Source organism: Dermacentor variabilis, chromosome 11 (assembly GCF_050947875.1).
Source record: "Dermacentor variabilis isolate Ectoservices chromosome 11, ASM5094787v1, whole genome shotgun sequence".
In the NCBI taxonomy this organism is placed as follows: Eukaryota; Metazoa; Arthropoda; class Arachnida; order Ixodida; family Ixodidae; genus Dermacentor; species Dermacentor variabilis.
Window position 1 is genome coordinate 7,162,927 of NC_134578.1, and position 19,882 is coordinate 7,182,808.

Consider the following 19,882-nt stretch of genomic DNA (forward strand, 5'->3'; position numbering starts at 1 on the left):
TCACCAAATGCCACCTCATTTCCACCAGTGCCAGAGAAACTGCCACCAGCATCATTTAGTAATACACTGGCAATGTCACAGCATCGCCTGGCAAGTGCTGGTTCCCTGTAATTGCTTTTTAGCAAGCAGCATGACAAAAGACAATGATTTGTTGGCATAGCATGTAGCCTCACAGCTTCCATAGCTTAGAGCTGCTTGTGCAATAAAGTTCAGCCATGAGAGTAAAATTTTCAGTCCCTGGAAAGCAGCAGTAAGCAGTCAAAAGAAACCCATGCATGCTCCTCAAAAAGTTAGCTTCATAGTTTGGATAATAAGTTTACCTTATATCAAATCTGCAATCTATATTGCAAATTTCCATGGAAGCCACCTTGTTAAAATTTGCTTGTTGTACAGTACCGGTATGCATTTGAAACCATTATTTTTTATCGGTTAGGCATTTTTTGGCCTGGTCAATGCATTTACATTTATTTGAATTATCTGACGCAGAACAAGGTAGGGGACAGAACAGAATTATGAGTCATTGTGTATACCGACAAAACAATGTGCAATAGTGAGCAGTCGCCCACAGCAACGAGTGCTTGAATGTGCTCACACATCCTGGACACCACAAATGTTAATTCGTGACTGAGTTGGTCGTGCCCACTCATGGTGGCACCTGCCAGCGTACGTAGCATTTTGAATATTATGCATGCTTTGACTACTTGAGCTTTTTGAATGTCTCCTCATCAGCCATTTTTGACTGTATTGCTCTTCTCTGGGAGGCCAAAAATTTGTAGTAGACAACTCTTAATTTGTATTAACTGGTTTCAAAGTGTGCTAAAAGCAAAGTATCCCAACTGAGATGGCAAACAGTGCCGATGACGAGACACAGGACAAGTGATAAAAATAGGACAGATGTGCTGATTATTAAAATATTTTTATTTGGGATAGTGTAGCACACGAAAATAAGTTTATAAACTGCAGGTGAAAATCAGTTGATGGTGCATCTGTACTGCATGCATCCCTTGTCATGTCATCGGCATTTTCTGCTATGTTGAATGAAAACAAACTAGCCCAGCTTCAAACTCGCATGCAGCCCAGCCAGCAGTTTTAAAAATGCTTGAATTGACCAGCATCTTGAGCTGTCCGAGCCTGAATTACTGTAAGCAGGCTCTGCAGGGACACTGAACAGAAAAGTAAGCTGGGTGGAACTTCTGCAATGCCCACCTTACCATGGGCGGAGAAGGCTTCGTAATCCAGAAAAGGTGTAAAAGCGAAAGGCAGGCACCACTTGTTGCTCCCACACCAGCTCACCTAGGTGTCATTGATATTGAAAGCATCTGCTCAGGCGTTAGTAATTTTTTATTGGTAATGATAGACTGAATCACATTCTAAAGCGATGAACATAGCAAGTTTCAAAAACCTTCACTGCACCAAATACCAGAAATTACTTTGAAATCTATAACATCGCACTGACGTACTGGTGCTGGGGTTATGGCATTAAATTCAAGAAAATGAAAGTACTGCCTTCATTTTCTGCTCCAGTAATCAACCTATTACATCAAAATTAATGAAAACAGTCTTTGGAAAGGGTACTTTATCTGTCTGAACTAATTCAGTGTTTCCTTCTCTGTAGTGTCCCTTAAAAAGCAGCCATGAGAAAGCCTTTTGCGGATGTGCTTCGTTTACCGCAGGGGCTGTGAGCGGTCGGACATCACCAAGCACATGCTGATCCACGAGGAGCCAAAGCATGTGTGCAGCATCTGCAACCGCTCGTTCCGGCATGCCAAGAACAAAGAGCTGCACCTGAAGAGGCACAAGGGCCAGAAGGACTACAAGTGTGGCGTGTGCGACTTCTATGGCTACACATTCACCGACATCCGCAAGCACATTGAGAGGCGTCACGCCGACCCGCATACTATCCTGTGCGACCGCTGTGGCCAGGCCTTCAAGAGCCAGGCCCTGCTCAAGGTAGGCCTCCCATGGGAATGCGCATGAAATCTTCGAGCCAAGCTGATCCAAATGTTGCCAAAGCCATAATGAAAAATCTCCTTAAAGTGGCCCTGCAATGGCTTTTTCTTCAAATGTGAGAAGCACATGCGATGCCTTTCAAAGAATGTGCTCCCAAATATATTTTTGACAAGGACCTAATCAGAAAAAGCATACTGTATTTACTTGAATGTATTAGGTTGATACTTTCCTTTAGAAAATTGCGTACAAAAGTCGGTCCTGGCTTAGACTAGAGGATGCGGTTTGGCCGCAACAACCAGACACTGCTGTCCGTAGAAAGGTCACTGTAGCAAGGTGGAAAGAGATGTTGCTGATTTTATCACGGCACAAAGAGAACCAGGAATTTACATAATGACAGAAATCAAACAGGTGAAGGCCAAGAAGGCCAAAGGTTTGGGCATAGCTTGCAACAAATTCATGTCTGTCTGCTTCGAAGTCAACAACATGTTTACTACGCTTAGAGAGTGCACTGGGTTGTGGCAACATGGGATGAAATTCTGGCTGATCTGATAATCTGAGCATTTGAAAAGTGCAACATTCCAGTGTTATTACTTGTTCTTCTCACAGCCAAATGCCAGTTTTGTTCAAGGAAAAGATTTGTTGTTCTTTGTTTTCTGCCCTTCCGAATTTCGGGGTTGGCCTAGATTCAAATAAGTCCAGTATAAAGAGCGCAATGTTTATTTTTTGCCCCTTCCTCCACAACATGTTTCCTCTCTCAGCTGAGGTAGCACTGATAGCGTTCTTTTCACTTATGGCAACTCTTAAAGGTTGGCATCTGACAAAGGTGCCAAAAAGTGACATACAAGCAGTGACATGACGGGTGGGCTGTTAGACGCTTCCCTGTTGGCCAAGAGATTGCACATGTTTTGCTCAGGAGTAATTTATCTTCACAAACAATCGCCCATTGACTGGCACTTATGAGCTGTAGTGCAGTCTGTGACGTCATCATAGAAGGAGCCTTGAAAGCCACAGGAGAGAGAGAGCAAAATATTTCATGCGAGATTATGGGCTCCTTGCTGCAAGCAGTGGAATAATATTTAGCTTGCAAGTTCATGCCAGCATTGTCTGCAGATCGTGGATGTTTTCTTGCCATGTTCAAAAAGTGTTGCATTGCCCATTTAGTTTTCGTGGTAGCAGTGTGGTCTTGGCATTTACCACTTGTGTCACTGTCTACTGATTGCAGGAGCATCAGATGAGTGCCCAGTGTGAGGTGTACCTGATTGAACAGGAGCTGACAGAATATGAAGAGGCAGCCCCAGAAGGCTTGCTGGCTGCAGCTGACGAGCAAGGTGCTGTTTACATTTCCTGAGCGGCCATATCAGAAACCATGCAGAAATCATTCAGAGGGACACTAAAGGCAAATACTATCAAGTCAAACAATAGATTGGTTTTGCAAGGTGTCTGAAGCATCACCATCACCAACTACAAAGCTTTTGTGTGAAAAAAAAAATGATGTAAACATAGAGCAGAATTTGTGTCACTGCAGTGACTGCCTAATTTCCTTATTAAAAGCCTTGAAGTAGTACTTGAGCGTACAATTCATGCACCTTGTGGTTAGTGTACCTGATGCAAGTCCCAGACCATGGCTGCTGAGTTCTTCGTGGCTCTCCCAAGAAGCAGGGGTGACAAAAATGAAAAAGAATGTTAATCTGTGAGCAGGGCATTGTTCATCTGGTGTGCTTAGTTTTTGTTTTCTCAGCATACAGGAAGCATTTGTTGCCGTGACAAAGACAAGTCCCCTTGATGAAACATTGGCTTCAGTGGCATCCCTTGTTTGATCGCTGTTAATTTTAATGTGATAGAAAGTAGTGAAAAAAGTGAAGAAAAAAACGAAAGGACAGAACATGCTCTTCTTTCATCCCTCTTTTTCTTTTCTTCATTCTGTGCGCTACTTTCCATCAAGCCGACTCACTAATTAGCCCAGCAAAGCGTCTTGCTCCACTGTTGATCTCTTTAAGTTTTCATCTCACTGTGATCCTTAGTCTTGTGTGCCCTTTAACTGTGGTAGCATTTTGCGAGCAACATCCTTTGTAACATAGCAAAGCAACCATGATGAACTGCATTTGTGGATTCCTACGTTCAGAACCATCTGATGGAACTCTGGAGGAAACCTTTGTGGAGGCTGGTGGCCAGCTGCTGGAGCTGCCAGGACACCAGTATGCCATCGTCACCACCACTGCGGATGAAGCTGATGTGGAGGCTACCACTGAGGTGAGCATAAGATCTTCACCTGTGCTGGCTCAAGGTGTCCACTATGCGACTGTTGGTGGGCACAAATTATTTAAATACCTTTACTTAGGTTTGATGCAACCAGGGCCCATATTTTGTAACATTAAATTTCATTTTTCATTCTTATCATTTAATGGGCGGAGTGGCTGATCCGAGCAAAATCAGCGATGCGGCGGCCTTAAATGCAATTTGCATTGTGATGCTGCAGTTCTTCAGCCAACGTGTCTGCAAAAGTATAAAACGTATGAACGGCTGGGCAAGGTGGTACAGTTGCATTCTTGAAAACTGTGAAGTTGCATTGTACCAGTGTTAACGTACTTGGAGGCTAACAAAAAGGCTTGAGAAGAAGCTAATTAAGGACCGTGCAACAAGCAGTGGAACAAAAAATGATAGGCATAAAATTAAGCGACAGGAAGACAGCGATTCAGCAGGTGATGTAATCCATATGGAAGATAATCGGTGCGCTATTGAAGTTTCAGAATGGGTGCCTGGAGAGGGTAAGTGAAGTAGGCAGCATGCTCAAATTAGGAAGTCTACAGTCAAAATGGAATAAGCTGGCCCAAGACAGGGGTAATTGGACATCTCTGAAAGAGGCCTTTGTCCTGAAGTGAAAATGAAATAGGCACAAGCATTTCTAATAGGCACTGCAATATTCGTTGTACGACGAGCAACGAGTTTCCAATGCCATGATGATGATAATGATGATGATGTCAAAAGGCGGGACAAGTCTGTTGCAGATTTTAATCCTCCAGAGTGACTTATTTTGAGCAAAAATAAGCAATTTTTAAGTGGAAAGTTAAGTGTAACACAACAAATATTTTTAATGTGTGCAATATTATACATGGTTTATTGCTCAATATGTGGATAAACTAGCACTATTATATTTTTTCAAATACAGTAAAATTCATACAACTTATTTCAATACCTTTACATAGGTTTGATGCAACTAGGGCCCATATTTTGTAACATTCAATTTCATTTTCCATTCTTATCATTTAATGGGCGGAGTGGCTGATCTGAGCAAAATCAGCGATGCGGCGGCTTTCAAGACGCCAGCCTATGATAAAAAGCGAAAAGAATGGAAAATGAAGTGGATCATTCGAAAATACGGCCCAAGCACAGACGGGCATAGCTAAAGTGAGGCGTACAATGCGAGTGCTTGTATGCGAACTTGGTGGTTGCACATCCACCAGAAAAATAAAGTGAGTAAGAAACTTGCAGTAATCGCTCGTTTGATCGCTGTATGCTATAAAATCAGTTATCATGCATCTTGTCAAAACAGATACCATATTTACTCGATTCTAACGTGCCCTCAATTGTAACGCGCACCTGTTTGCTGTCACCTAAAGAAAGAAAACTCCTTTACAGTACTGCGTACCTCATGCTTTCATACAGAAATACAACTTTCTCTCATTTGGAAAAACGAAGATTTATTACTCCCAAAGCACTAAAGTTGCGATGCATAAAAAAAGTCACAGTCTTGCCCCGAAAGGCAAAGCATCGACTGCAATAGCAAATTAGTAGACAGCTATACGAAGTAAGGATAGTAGTTTTATCATCCATATAAGCTTGTAAACATTCGCTTACTAACTCAATTAGCAAGCATGGTGTCACGTTTGCACAAGCGAACATGTACACGTAACTCGATGACCGCGGAAACTTGCTGTTAAAATGCTGGAGTGAGGAAGTGTGCTAGCAGGAGCGAGCAAATTTACCTTTGTGCTGCCTTTTGCTTCAATGCAAACTAAGCGACGAGAACAGAGTGTGGTGCACCTATGCGTAGACTGCGCATAGACGCGTAGATCACTTGCAAGTTGCATACGCAGCAGGTGCCGGAGTATAACGCCTCTCCTTCTCTTTACGCCCAGTCCCGTACGCAAGTTTCGGGAACTTGGAACACCGGTGATGCGGCCCGATTTCCGTCCGTCTCCACTCAACTGTTCACTTCCCTTCTAATTGCGGCATCACAATGAACCCGACATGTCTCTGCAGTCGGCACTTCCATGCTGATAAAGCAAACGCAGAAACAGGAAGACAAATGGTGGACTAACCTAAGGATACATACTACAGCACATGGAGGACGCTATGGCAGCTAGGCTTGAATTGCGTACGAGGCGGCCATATTGAAATGCAGATGGTGATATGGTAACACAGATTTAGGTTCATACTCAACTCTGATGCTCACGCAATTTTTGGACCTGTTTTATAGGAAAAAATGTGCGCATTGGATTCAAGTAAATACGGTACACGTGCAGCAGTATCGGTTTCTGAGCGCTTGCCTCTAAACTAAGTAATCACACACCTACGAAAGCCATGCAGTCAAACATCTCACGGTAGTACACATACTATGTATTTTGATAGATAAGAAACGAGATGGAATCATATTCTGCCATGCTGTAACTTGAAACGACACGCATGACAATGCTGAATCTAAAACGGGTAAGCAAGGGCAGGAGGGCGTGGTAGTAAAAGCTATGTGAAGTGGGAATAACGGAATTCTCCTGGGTTACCATGGTGCAGCCCCTATAAAGCGAAGCAGAAGAACAGTTGTGGTGGAAACCCAAGGGCAGCAGCACAATGAGGAATATTGTGGAACTCATGGAAGGTTGCAGCGCCTCCAGGGTGATGCTTCATTCCGAAAGGACGGATTCTTTCAAATGGCCAGTCACCACTGTGCATGTATGTCTGAGACCACCTGGGACTCGTGTATGCTGCAACACATCTACAGCGGTGACCCTCTAAGTTGATTGCACATGCAACAGGTGCTGCGAATCTATGCAAATTATCTGTGAGTGACGTTGACGGCTGGCTGATGCTCGCATTACTAAGTCTTCTAATATGAAATACACCGATGACTCCGGGTTTTCTTTTTTCCTCTTTCCCTAGAAAGAATTTCTGTGCCTTTGAAGACAGATCAGCAGCAGAATCTTTAGCAGCGCTCAGCTGAATGTGAATGGAACAACTATAACCTTAGCTCATCTCGCTTTTGATTATGCACTTTTCGGGAATGCAGCAAATGTACTTGCAGCCATGCAGTTGGTTGGCCAGGTAACTACTGGCCAAAAGCACGCAAAATTGGGTGAACTGCTGTTGATTCATGGTTAGAGGCATTACGAACAACAAAGACAAAGAAATTACATTGGACGAGCACTGAACTCCAACTACATTTTATTCACGGTAAATGCTTGTTTAAATACAAATAGACAATATAGCCCAGCTGTCACACGCCAAGAAGAAAACTGAAAGGGAATGAAAAAGGGAAACAAGCCGCAAGAATAACACATGCTTCAAAATACTATATGAAAACTTAGATGTGGATAACGGGGACATTAGGCCATGACACACACAAATGCGCGAGGATTGTGATGTGATTTTGTAGTTTACTGTGTCACGGCCTAGCGTCCTTGGTGTCTGCATCAAAGTTTTCATGTAGCATTTTTTGAAGCTTTTGTTATCCTCATTGTTTGTTTTTCTCTTCTTTCTTTCCTGTTGTTCATTTACCTACCACTGTTTTCTGTTGTCTATCTCCTAACACCGTGGTAGGCGATAGCGTTGACGTTGTCGTCAGCGGTGTGAGGACTGGCTCTTCTGGGAATAAGAGCATGCAGGCTTTTGACTGAGTATTTGGCTGTTCCCACAGCATACAGTGGTCATGATCATATAATTTACACACCGTGCTTGTTTGTTTGCAGTGCCCAAACCTGGTGATTACAATAGCTGAGTGATGGAAACATACGCAAGGTCAAATTGAGAACTTGTATCTCAATTGTCTGCTGCCGAGGTTAATGCCGGGAGTTGTTACAGAATGCAAATGTTCTTTGCAGGTGCCTGATGGGGCCCATGAGACACACATTGCTGTGGTGCAAGATGCCAGTCGTCTGCTTGTCTAGTCCAGCACCAGACTGAACTTTCTGCCAAGCTGTATCCTCCATGTGGCAAACCTTTGCTTCCCTCAGGAAGGCACCTGTACATATTTGTGTATAATATGTGGAGGGCTGTGTGGCAACACCGTCGCCGAAGAACTCTGTGTGATAAAGTGTGAACAAATGCATTGCCCGCCAGTGCTTTGCACTCCTTGGGCTGAGAATGTGTGCGTTCTAGCTGACAACGTGCCAAGTGAACTCATGTCGCCTGTACTGTGTGTACAGGACTGTAAAGGTTCATCAAACACATCCTGTGTGGAACACTGTGCATCCACAATAATCTAAATGCACACTGTACAAAAGTATTGTGCATCTGGAATGATCAAGGAACTGTGTGACTGTGTCATTTTTTCATCTTGCCTTTCGTTCCCTTCGGGCTGTGTGAGCAACTGTTCTTTTTTTTTTCTTTCTAACATTATTAGGTAAGTGAAAATTTCCTGCATAAAACTGAGCTCTACAACAAGTACGATTTAGACTGTTGAAAAATATTCTTCCATGCAGCAGGCACAAAATCAGTGTCTCTTCTGGCACCCTCTGATTTGGAGGGAGGTAAGTAATACTGTGGGCCACTTAAGGAGAAAATAAAAGAGAAAAAATATGCAGATCTAACGCAAATGTCGGAATCTATGTGAAGCGAAGCTTTAGGGAGGCGGTTGTTAAGTGCTTTACAACTAACGGCAATGCATACAACATTGTTTACTTTCATGCTATGCGACGTGTAATTTCATGGAATGTTTGCTTATCTGCCACAAAGGTCACAACCCCCCTTTTTTTTTAATGTTTATGCACTACCTCAGTCACAAGCTATGCTAAAAAAGTTGACAGTAACTTTAGCTTACGCTAAAGCAGATGAATGCAAAGCCTGCCCGTTCACTGGACATTCATTACATTGCTTGACATTTTCATTCTAATGCGTCGTTACTTCGTATTACTTGTTTTCTCCCACCAAAGGTCGTGGGCTCGAGTGCCTTAATTAACTCAACCTTAGAGTTAACTATGTCTTGATTAACTGCACCTAAATTAACCTTGCCCTAATTAACACCAAAGGTCATGGGTATAACTCTCACCAAAGGTTGTGGGTTCGAGTGCCTTAACTCCTCTTAAATGACCGTGCCTTAATTTCCTTTTCCTAACACCAGAGGTAGTGAGTGGATTGGACTCTCTACCTTCATGATGTCAATTGGAATCTAACTTGGATATATGGCCTGTTCACCCACATTTCCAAGTGAGTTCGACTCCCACCAAAGGTCGTGGTGGGTATGAGTGCCTTAATTAACCCCGCAGGTTGTGGGTTCATGGATGGTTTGCCCGTATCATGGATGATTTGCCCATATCTCCAAGTGGGTTTGACTCCCAGCAAATGGCATGGGTTGGAGTGCCTTAATTAACTCTATCTTAATTAAATTTGCTTTAATTAACATTGCACCTTGTGCTGATGCTTCTTCTTCACCTTGGCTTCACACTTTCTTATAAAAAAATCCATGGCCTAATTCGCCCTAATTATCACCACAGGTAGTGGCTTCAACTCCCACCAAATGTCAAGGGTTCAACTCCCTATGAATTTTGGTGCCATAACACAGGACATCGGATTTTTCGCCCCAGCTAAGGCTTTCGCCTTAATACAAACTCCAAATCAAGTGGATGCCCAGTGTGAGATGAAGATGCAGTAACGTGACAAAGACGAAGACTGATTATGCTTGTCGAGGAAAGAAAGGTGATGACAGGAGTGCGCACAGGAACTTGCGACACATACCAAGCAACCTTTTGGGGATTCTGTGGCTCTTGTGTCGCCCATTTCGGAGGGTCGGCCAGGAATGGGCACATCCCCAGTGGCACGTATTGAATGGCTAAATCAAAGAAAATACGGTAAATCAAAGAAGCCGTGAAATATAATTCACCATTCCATAACAAATCGGTATGCTTGAAAGGTGCCCATGAGCCAACACTATATGTTCAGGTTTTATGTAGAGAGAGAGAGAGAGAGACATTTATTTGTGAACTAGCGATAGAGAGAAAAATCTCCTCGCCCTCAGGTGGGCAGCTTCCTCATTCCAGGAATCTGTGGGCTCTCGCTGCTACCCTGGCCCGGTCCACCAACTTTTGCTGACCATCCAAGTCTGGGCAATACAGTATGGCCTCCCACAGTTCTTCCTTGTCCTTTTCCGTCTTGTCTGAATTGGCTGTTTTTTCACCTGCCATCTTTGGTTTCTGAGGGGGTCCCGTGGGCCTCGAGCACTCCATTACCATGTGGTGCATGGTGCCCGGAACTCTGCAAAACTTGCAGAGGTACGGGAATTGCATTGGAGATATCCTATGCAACAGGATACTGTTAACATAGGAGTCTGTTTGCAGTCTTCTTAAATTAACTGTCTTCTCTGTTGAGTTCCAGGTGAGGTAGGGGGTACATTCTGCATTCAAGTCTATGGTGCTGCAGTATATTGGTCTATTTCTTTGGGATGTCTTCCTGTCTCGTCACTTTTATGGTCCACTCTTGGCAGGAAAGCCTGGCTTGTATGCTCTCGGGCTACGGTGTCAACTGCTTCATTCCCTGCCAGGAACTCATGTTCTGGGGTCCAGATGATGTAGGTCTTGAAGATATCCTCCTCTTCGATCATTGGTTTCGGTAAGAATGCTCAGGAGTTGCTTCGAGATTTTTCCTTTTTGGTAATTGCGACACGCCGCTCGAGAGTCACTGACTATCATGGCTGAGTCAGTGCACATGGAATTGCGAGTGCAATCGCCACATGCTTTATGTAGGAAGTTATTTTTTGTTATGCAGAACACAGATGCACATGCACGGTCAGCATACAAGGGTCATACCGGCCCATTTGCTGATACTTTCATTCAGCGCACATATAACCTTTGCATGTATCATCATCAGCAGCAGCCTGTTTTATGTCCACTGCAGGACGAAGGCCTCTTCCTGCGATCTCCAATTACCCCGTCCTGCACCAACCGATTTCAACTAGCGCTTGCGAATTTCCTCATTTCATTGCCTCACCTAGTCTTCTGCCGTCCTCGACTGTGTTTCCCTTCTCTTAGTACCCATTCTGTAACCCTAATGGTCCAACGGTTATCTAACTGACGCATTACATGACCTGCCCAGCTCCATTTTTTTCTCTTGATGTCAATTAGAATATCGTCTATACCCATGTGCTCTCTGATCCAAACCGCTCTCTTTCTGTCTCTTAATGTTATGCCTAGCAATCTTCATTCCATCACTCTTTGCGCAGTCCTTAACTTGTTCTCAAGCTTCTTTGTCAGTCTCCAAGTCTCTGCCCCATATGTCAGCACTGGTTAAATGCACTGATTGTGCATCTTTTTTCTCATTGATAATAGGAAGCTTCCAGTCAGGAGCTGACAATGTCTGCCTTATGCGATCCAACCCATTTTTATTCTTCTATGAATTTCCTTCTCATGATCAGGGTTCCCTGTGATTAATTGACCTAGGTAAACATACTCTTTCACAGACTCTAGAGGCTGACTGGCGATCCGGCACTCTTGTTCCTTTGCCCTGCTATTCATCATTATCTTTGTCTTCTGCATATTAATCTTCAACCCCACTCTTACGCTCTCTCTGTTAAGGTCCTCAATCATTTGTTGTAACTCGTCTGCATTGTTGCTAAATAGAACAATATCATTGGCAAACCGAAGGTTGCTGAGGTATTCACCGTCAATACTTACTCCTAAGCCTTCCCAGTTTAATAGCTTGAATACTTCTTCCAAGCACGCAGTGAATAGCATTGGAGAGATTGTGTCTCCCTGTCTGACCCCTTTCTCTGTAGCTATCTTCCTGCTTTTCTTGTGTAGAATTAAGGTAGCTGTAGAACCTCTGTAGATATTTTCTAAGGTATTTACATAAGCATTCTGTACTCCTTGATTACGTAATGCCTCTATGACTGCTGGTATCTCTACTGAATCAAATGCCCTTTCGTAATCTATGAAAGCCATATAGAGAGGCTTATTGTACTTTATGGATTTCTCGATAACCTGATTAACGACATGGATGTTATCCATTGTAGAGTATCGCTTCCTGAAGCCAGCCTGTTCCCTTGGTTGACTAAAGTCCATTGTTGCCCTTATTCTATAGAAGATTATTTTGGTAAATATTTTATATGACACTGGGAGTAAGCTAATGGTCCTATAATTTTTCAATTCTTTGTCTCCCTTTTTGTGGATTAGTATAATGTTTGCATTCTTTCAGCTTTCTGGGACCCTTGCAGTCGATAGACACTTCATATAAAGAGCCGGTTTTCCACGCATTATGTCTCCTCCATCTTTGATTAAATCGACTGTTATTCCATCTTCTCCTGCTGCTCTTCCTCGTTTCATGTCTTGCAAGGCCCTTCTGACCTCATCGCTAGTTATAGGAGGAGTTTCTGTATCCATGTTCATTACTGTTTCTAATGGAGGTATCCTGACTCCTCTGGGTATTGTACAGGACAGTATAGAATTCTTCCGCTTCTTTTACTATATCTTCGAGATTGGTGACGATATTACCCTGATTCTCTTTCAGTGCATACATCTTGGTTAGTCCTATGCCAAGTTTCCTTCTCACTGATTTCAGGCTGTGTCCATTTTTTATGGCTTCTTCAGTCTTTCTCTTGTTATAGTTTCCAATATCACTTATTTTCGCCTTGTTGATCAGTTTTGACAGTTCCGCAAATTCTATCTTATCTCTTGAGTTGGACACTTTCATTCTTTGTTGTTTCTTTATTAGGTACTTTGTTACTTGGGAGAGCTTGCCAACTGGTTGCCTTGGTGCCTTGTCTCCCACTTCAATTGCTGCCTCTGAAGCCAGCCTAGTTAAGATTTCATTTATTAGCTCTATATATATCCTCCACTGTAGCAACCGACCCAACAGCATCCAGCAGCGCCACATGAAAATGGGAAAGCAGGCAAAGAAAGCTTCTCTTGAAAAATGCCCCTCCTGCTGCTGTAGCGGAAGCAAATTGAGCGCATCAAAACTGAGAGCTGGGCGAGTTGGTGCGGTTCCATCTTGACGAAAAACTGTGCGAAAAAGACATAAGCAAGAAAGAGAGAAACAAACATGGGCACCTGTGCGCCCATGTGCCTGTGTTTGTGAGCACCTGTGAGCGCCAAAATTGAGAACTTCTGCCTTTCCAGTGCTCCATGAACAGCACAGACGTTCAAAAGTTTGCTATACACGTTTAGCTGTCCGCCATTGTGATGTAATTTTTCTATGCTTGTGTGGTAAGAAAAGTGTATATTACAATGTTGTTTTGGTCTGTATGTAGTTTGCGAAAATTTGCACCAGTCGTGAAACATTCGCTGCAGTTCTAATTTCAGTAATCGCTTGCAACTGGTATTTTAAGGTTACGTAGCAGTTTGTAAACAATCTCGTGATTCTAATTGCCAGAGAGGCACAGTGGCTATGGCATTCTGTTACTGAACACAAGGTCGCGGGTTCGAGTCGCAGGTCAGGAATGCAAGAAAAAATTTTCAAATGTGTGCTCATGGGCATTTGCTAATTCACCAGAATTCGCGCAACACATACTTTTTAACATTATTATTATTACCGTTATTATTTATTATTATTATATATATAGTCTTTTTTTTTTTCAGTGATACTATTGTGTCGTCAACTAGAGCTGTAGCATGGGTTCCATTTTGCTGACAACTCTCTCTTTGCAGTCTTTTGGCATTCGCCACCACCTCGACGGATAAGAATGAAATTGAAAAAAAAAATTTTTTTTTCACAAAATTCGGCCTCAGATTGACCACTAGAACACACACATACACACAAAAAAAAGCTATTCCAATGTTGGCGTTGAGTGTTTTCTTTTTTTGGTTTTTCTTTTTTTTTTTTTAAGAGAGCGCGCATCCCTGCGATCATAACGGTGGTCGCCACGATGGCGTAGAATAAAGAATATGGTGGTCGCAATCTCGCACCCTGCGAAGCACGAAACGCATAAAAAGCGTGCAGGAAGGCAAGAAGGCATGACTACAGTGTACTAGAATTCCTATTCTAGTACACTGTAGCATGATGAAAACCATGGCTTCCAAGATTTGGTGGCGTGCGCTTTCTTGTAGGCATACGTTGTTGTAGGAAGCTCTATGCTTCTCAAAAGCCATGCAAAAAGCTTTTTAATGGCTCCTGAAACATAGAGATGCTTTTACAAAACCCGAAACTAGACCTCGTTTTCCTTCCAGTGGCGCAATCAGCATTAACATCAGTGCCTGTAACGTTGAAAGAGGAGAATGCAAAACATTTCAAATGTATGGCCAAGGACATCAGGGAGTTAGCTATGAAACGGGAGATAATCATCCTAGGGGACATGAATGCACATTTGGAATACTTTGGCGGGGCGACAGATGCAACAGGGCAGATGTTAGTAGATTTTTGTGAGGTCCATGATTTTGTAATAGTTAATACTGAAATTAAATGCGACGGGAAGATAACATGGGAAAGAAATAACTCCCACTCGACAATCGACTACTGCCTAATGTCCCACAAGCTGTATGAACGGTTGGGAGGTATGGAAATTGATGAGGAAGGTACAAAAAGCCTGGGGAGTGATCACAAACGCATCAAAATCAGTTTTGGAAACACAGTACCACTGATAGAAACTAAAGAAAGGAAAGATATGAGCAAACTGTATGACAGGCAGCTACAAGAAGTGGGGAAAAACATTGAAAACATAGTATGCAAGCAACTGCATAGGGCATGGACATACGACGAGGTAATAGGTATATTTAAACGAGAGCTAGAGAAGGGACAGATTAGGAAACTAGGAAGTAAGCAGGGAAAACATAAACCGAAAAGCTGGTGGGACCGAGAAGTTAAGGAGGCCATAGAGCAACGCAAAGATGCGTGCAGAAAACACAGAGCAGCAAAGAAAAGGGGAGCCCCACCAGAAGAGGTGGAGACAAAATGGGAGAATTACCTTGAAATGAAAAGAGAAGCATCGGCATTAATTCAAGCCAAGATAGCAAAAGTTGGGGTACAGTGGTTGTTAGAGATACGAAAGAAAGACAGAAATGCCTCCAAGAAGTTTTGGGAACACATAAGGCAACAGAGTAAGAAGACAGAGGTGGTTCAGCACTCACTGACCACACCAGAAGGAACAAAGGGAGAGGGAGAGGAAGCTCAGGAATATATTAGGTTAACAACAGAGGCAGCATTTGCAGAGCCAGAGGGTAGCGAAATGGAGAACAATGACAACAGCAGGACAGAATTAGAGGAGGAGAACAGAATGATGACAAGTAAGGAATGGGACAGAATTGAACACAAGGTCCCCGTGGGAACAGCGACAGGACCTGATGACATACCAATGAAATTGATAAGCATATTAGGTCAGAAAAGTAAATTAAAATTACGACAACTTATTGAACAAATAGTTGTAGGGGGAGATGTTCCACAGGACTGGAAATCAAGCATAATGATATTAGTTTACAAAGGTAAGGGAAGCAAGGACGACATTAAATCCTACAGGCCAATAACTATCACATCAGTCATATACAGAGTAGCAATGCAGATGGTGAAAATGAGAATGGAGGAATGGGCAGAATGTGAAGAGATCTTGGGAGAGCTGCAGAATGGATTTCAAAGGAACAGAAGGCTGGATGATAATTTATTTGTTATAACACAGTGCATAGAGATAGCGGCAGCCAGGCAGAAATTGCTATGGATAGCTTTTTTAGACATTAGCGGAGCCTATTATAATGTAAACCGAGAAAAGATATGGAGCCAGTTGAAGGAATATGGTCTAGATAGAAAGTTGGTTGGATTCTTACAACAAGTTTATACAGATAATGAGGTAGAGATAACATGGGAGGAGGAAACTACAAAGCCAGCTAAAATAAGACGTGGACCTTTTATGCACAGCTTGCGGAGCCGAAATTGAAACCACAGAGCATATAGTGCCGAAATGCACAGACCTTCGTCCGACTCTGGCAGAGGGAACAGTGACGGATTTAGAAGGGGCATTAGGTTCTCCAGGGGAACGAGGGCAAATACATAGAGGGAAATCTGGCGCTGCTGCGCTGTGGTATGCATGGGAATGCCGGTATATTGTGACTTCGGATTGACATCGTTCTCGGAGAGACAGGACACCTTGAAGACGCGCCTGGCAAGTACCGTTCCGTCTGTCATAATGATTCATTTTCTACTAAAACAGCGCGTAAAAAGCTATTTTAGCTTTATTATTACGCGAAAACATGTTTTGTTTAACTATGAAAACTTGCTATTGCGTGTACGGCTATATGTTACGTAAAAAATATCAGCGGGCCGCTAAAGTTGGAGGACAGACGACAAGGTTCGCGCTCGCTCTGAAATAGTTGGTCGTCTGTTCTTGCTTTTCTCCGCTTGATCATGCATTGTGGGTGAGTAAAGATGTAATATGCGTGAATGGAAACATTCCATTAGGATTTTACTTTGAGAGCGCGTTATTTATGTAGCCATATCCACGTTTTAGACGAAGCCTCTGACAACACCAGCCAACACGAGCCTCGCAGACACATATACCGTCATTCCCATGACGGCACGGTGCGCCCTTAAGAAACTCCCATAGACGGTGGCGCCAGATTTCCCTCTAGGTATTATAGTGAGAAACTCTATGGGCAAATAGACGAGAAAAGCATGGAGGAAAGAGTGGCAGTAACGAAGGAGAGGCAAGAGGATTGGTGGAGGAAATCAAGGGAGAGATAATACCATAAAGCTAATGTTTTCTATACTATCTTAGATATTTATTTTGGGGGGAGGAGGGGAGTGAAAACTAGTTTAAGAAGACGGGGATATAAAGAAAAAAAAATAGGAGGGGGAGCAAAAGGCTAGGTGGCGCCAGCCGCCGCCCGTTACGAAGGGTGTAGCCGCCATCCATCCATCCATCCGGTAGCGGCAAAAGCTGCACGTGGGCAATGTTTGTGCGCAGACAGCACATGACAGCACAGTTTCCCGTGGTTTCACTAAATGTTTAGCTTTCGCTGACCTCGTCCAACGTGATCGGACGCTGTCAAGCATAATGGGGCGGCCGCCACGGGGCCGTAAGCGACGGGCAGCGGACACTCCGAAGCTGTCCAAGAAAGACAGGCAGCACTGGGTCAACTTTGGCGAAGAGCACCCGGCCAACGAACGGCCGTCAGTAAGCGATCACGCCGCTGTAGTCGTGCCTTCTGAGGCTGCAGCCGATTCCGACGATGAAGAAAGCTCTCAGTCGGCGGCCGACTCCGGCAGCGAGAGCGACGATGCTGTGGGCCAACTGCTGGGCACATTCGATAGCCGCCGAGCTGCCAGTGGCGATGAATCGCCGGACGACGACGAACCGGGCAGCGAGAGTGAGGATCGGCCGCTGGACGAGAAAGATGACGACGCTAGCGAACACAGTGCTGCTGAAGACGAGGAGCAGGAACAGGTAGTTCTGTGTGGGGTGCTGCATATTTTAACTACGCGCCAATGGAAGGTACAGGCATAGTTTCTTAGAGAAATTCACGAATCTTGCGGTGGCGTCTGCGGGAGCTACAAGTATGCCGGGATAATGAAACGTAGGGCATTGTGGGAGTACAACAGGTATGAGGTACTGAGAGGTATTTGGAAGGGAGTAATGGTGCCGGGGCTTACTTTCGGGAATGCGGTCCTGTGTTTAAGGGCAGAGGTTCAGTCGAGACTAGAAGTAAATCAGAGAGCTGTGGGAAAATTAGCACTAGGTGCACACGGGAAAACCACAAACGAAGCAGTACAGGGGGATATGGGCTGGGCATCGTTCGAAGCACGGGAATCTCAGAGTAAAATTCTATACGGAAAACGTCTGAGGAAATTGGACGATAACGGGTGGGCAGCTAAGGTATTTAAATGCCTATACAGAAAAAGCGTTGAGTCACAATGGCGGAAAGGAACTAGGAAGCTAACCAGTAAGTATGCCAGACACGAGGACGAAGAAAGACAGAGCATTAAACGACTGGTTAAAAACGCGGAAGGTAAAAATTGGATAAATTCAATGGAAAAGAAGCATAGTGTGGAACTATATCGATACTGGAAACAGCAAATCAGGAAGGAAGCGTTTTATAATAACTCAAGAGGCAGTGCCCTACTCTTTGAAGCTAGGTCAGGATGTCTTAGAACGCGGAGCTATAAAAAGAAATTTAACGAAGAAGAAGACATATGTACTGTGTGTGGTAAATATGTAGAAACAATGGAACACCTCATACTAAAATGTGATGGTATCAATCCTGATGTCGATGCGGCCACAGTCACGCTTCCTGAGGCCCTAGGGTCCAGAGATAACAATAGTCATGTAAATAAATATGCGGTAGAAATGAGCAAAAAGCGATTGGAGGATTGGTGGCTCAAAAGCAGAGAGGTGACATAAGGTTAAAAGTGTAGGAAGATGAATTTAAAGAAAATGGCGAATTTTAATAACTTTTAATAAAAAACTGAGCATGGTGGCAACTGCCATCACCCCGTTTCAAAGGGGACGCTCCTACCTTCCATCCATCCATCCATCCATCCAGTATGACGTTTCAGCCAGCATGCAAATGATGGATTTGCCTTCTGTCTTCAAAAGACTTTGTGCCGTTGCAAACATCATATTCAAGAAAATATTTCGTTATAAATGCGATTAGAAGTAATTATTCATGTGTACTGAATCATATTTGCCTCTGCGTTTAGAAAAATATTTACAGGAAATTGCCAAGGCAGAATAGTGCATGTTGGACATCACAGTACTCTGCAGGAAGCTTATTCGCGAATGTTACGCTTGCAGTTGGGCGCTGAGTGAATATCAAAGTTCCTTAATAACGCTAGGAAAAGTTGAAAGAACCTGGAGCACTGACTGCGCACTTTGGAGAAAGCAGCCAGACACCATGACAGCAACTATTTGATACCAGAGAGTTGTGCAGGAAACAGCACAACAGGTTCTTTACTGAGAGGCATGTGTGAAGTGGGGCTGACACAAAAGGAATGCTTAGTGTCCCTACACATGCTTTGCTTTTGAACATTATGATGACAGTCATTCTGGTTGATGCAACTAACCTCCTATATTCACAAATGGGCCTCGACTCAAAGCTCCACCTCGTCTTGATTGAGTTGATCACAGTGCTGCCTCTTAGCTGACGAAAACACACTCCTTCAGTGGGGATGCTCGGCGAATCAGACAAGGAGTTTCTTGATTCATGCACCTTCTTACTTGGGAATCGCATGGGGGTGTCACCTAAGTGCAGTGACCACTTCACTTGAGGTGCAGCACTGCCATGTGCTTTCTTCAGTTTTTGCGTAGTATTGAGCAGAATGTCATTCTAGAACACAGGCATAAGGATAACTTGCAATGTTTTGCAACTTATTACATGCCGACAAAACAGAATGAGATGTTTTATTGTGCCTTGTTGCAGGAACTTCCAGCACATAATGATCCCTTCTCTGTGCACTTTGAGTGGAACATTGAAGGGGAAAAGTTTCCCCTCGAAAATGCTGAACGAACTCGCCACGAGCTACGCTGGCCAACACTGGGCCAACTTCGAGTCATGGGAACCAAGGTTGAGTACTCACAAATGCATTTTGCTACATGTCTGTGGACAGTTTTTGTAGATTACAAAAGATGAGATCACTTTTCAGAAAAATTGGTATACACAGTAGAGTCAATGAGGCAAGAACAGCAGCAGGTTGGCTTGCTGTTTAAGATGTGGGCACAGAATCTAGGAACAAGGGAATCCCACAATATGTTTATGTAAAACTATTGTGACTTTATGAAAAAAATTATAGTAATAGACCTCTTGTAGCACAAAAC

At 43.6% G+C, this 19,882-nt stretch overlaps 2 protein-coding genes across 4 annotated transcripts in view; both read left to right on the top strand.

The window, feature by feature from the left end:
- Positions 1-8,607, top strand: part of LOC142564436 (uncharacterized) — a 36,095-nt gene extending 27,488 nt beyond the window's left edge. For all 3 annotated transcript variants that reach the window (XM_075675436.1, XM_075675437.1, XM_075675439.1), the window contains 4 exons: positions 1,674-1,950; positions 3,173-3,278; positions 4,073-4,200; positions 8,043-8,607. In XM_075675436.1, coding sequence (XP_075531551.1) covers positions 1,674-1,950; positions 3,173-3,278; positions 4,073-4,200; positions 8,043-8,108 — 577 coding nt within the window. In that variant the 3' untranslated portion in view covers positions 8,109-8,607. The remainder of the gene's footprint in view (positions 1-1,673; positions 1,951-3,172; positions 3,279-4,072; positions 4,201-8,042) is intronic.
- Positions 8,608-16,986: 8,379 nt separating this feature from the next.
- LOC142563708 (U3 small nucleolar RNA-associated protein 25 homolog) overlaps positions 16,987-19,882 on the top strand; it is a 28,239-nt gene continuing 25,343 nt past the window's right edge. Inside the window, exons 1-2 of the mRNA XM_075674302.1 lie at positions 16,987-17,515; positions 19,488-19,631. Coding sequence (XP_075530417.1) covers positions 17,126-17,515; positions 19,488-19,631 — 534 coding nt within the window. The 5' untranslated portion in view covers positions 16,987-17,125. The remainder of the gene's footprint in view (positions 17,516-19,487; positions 19,632-19,882) is intronic.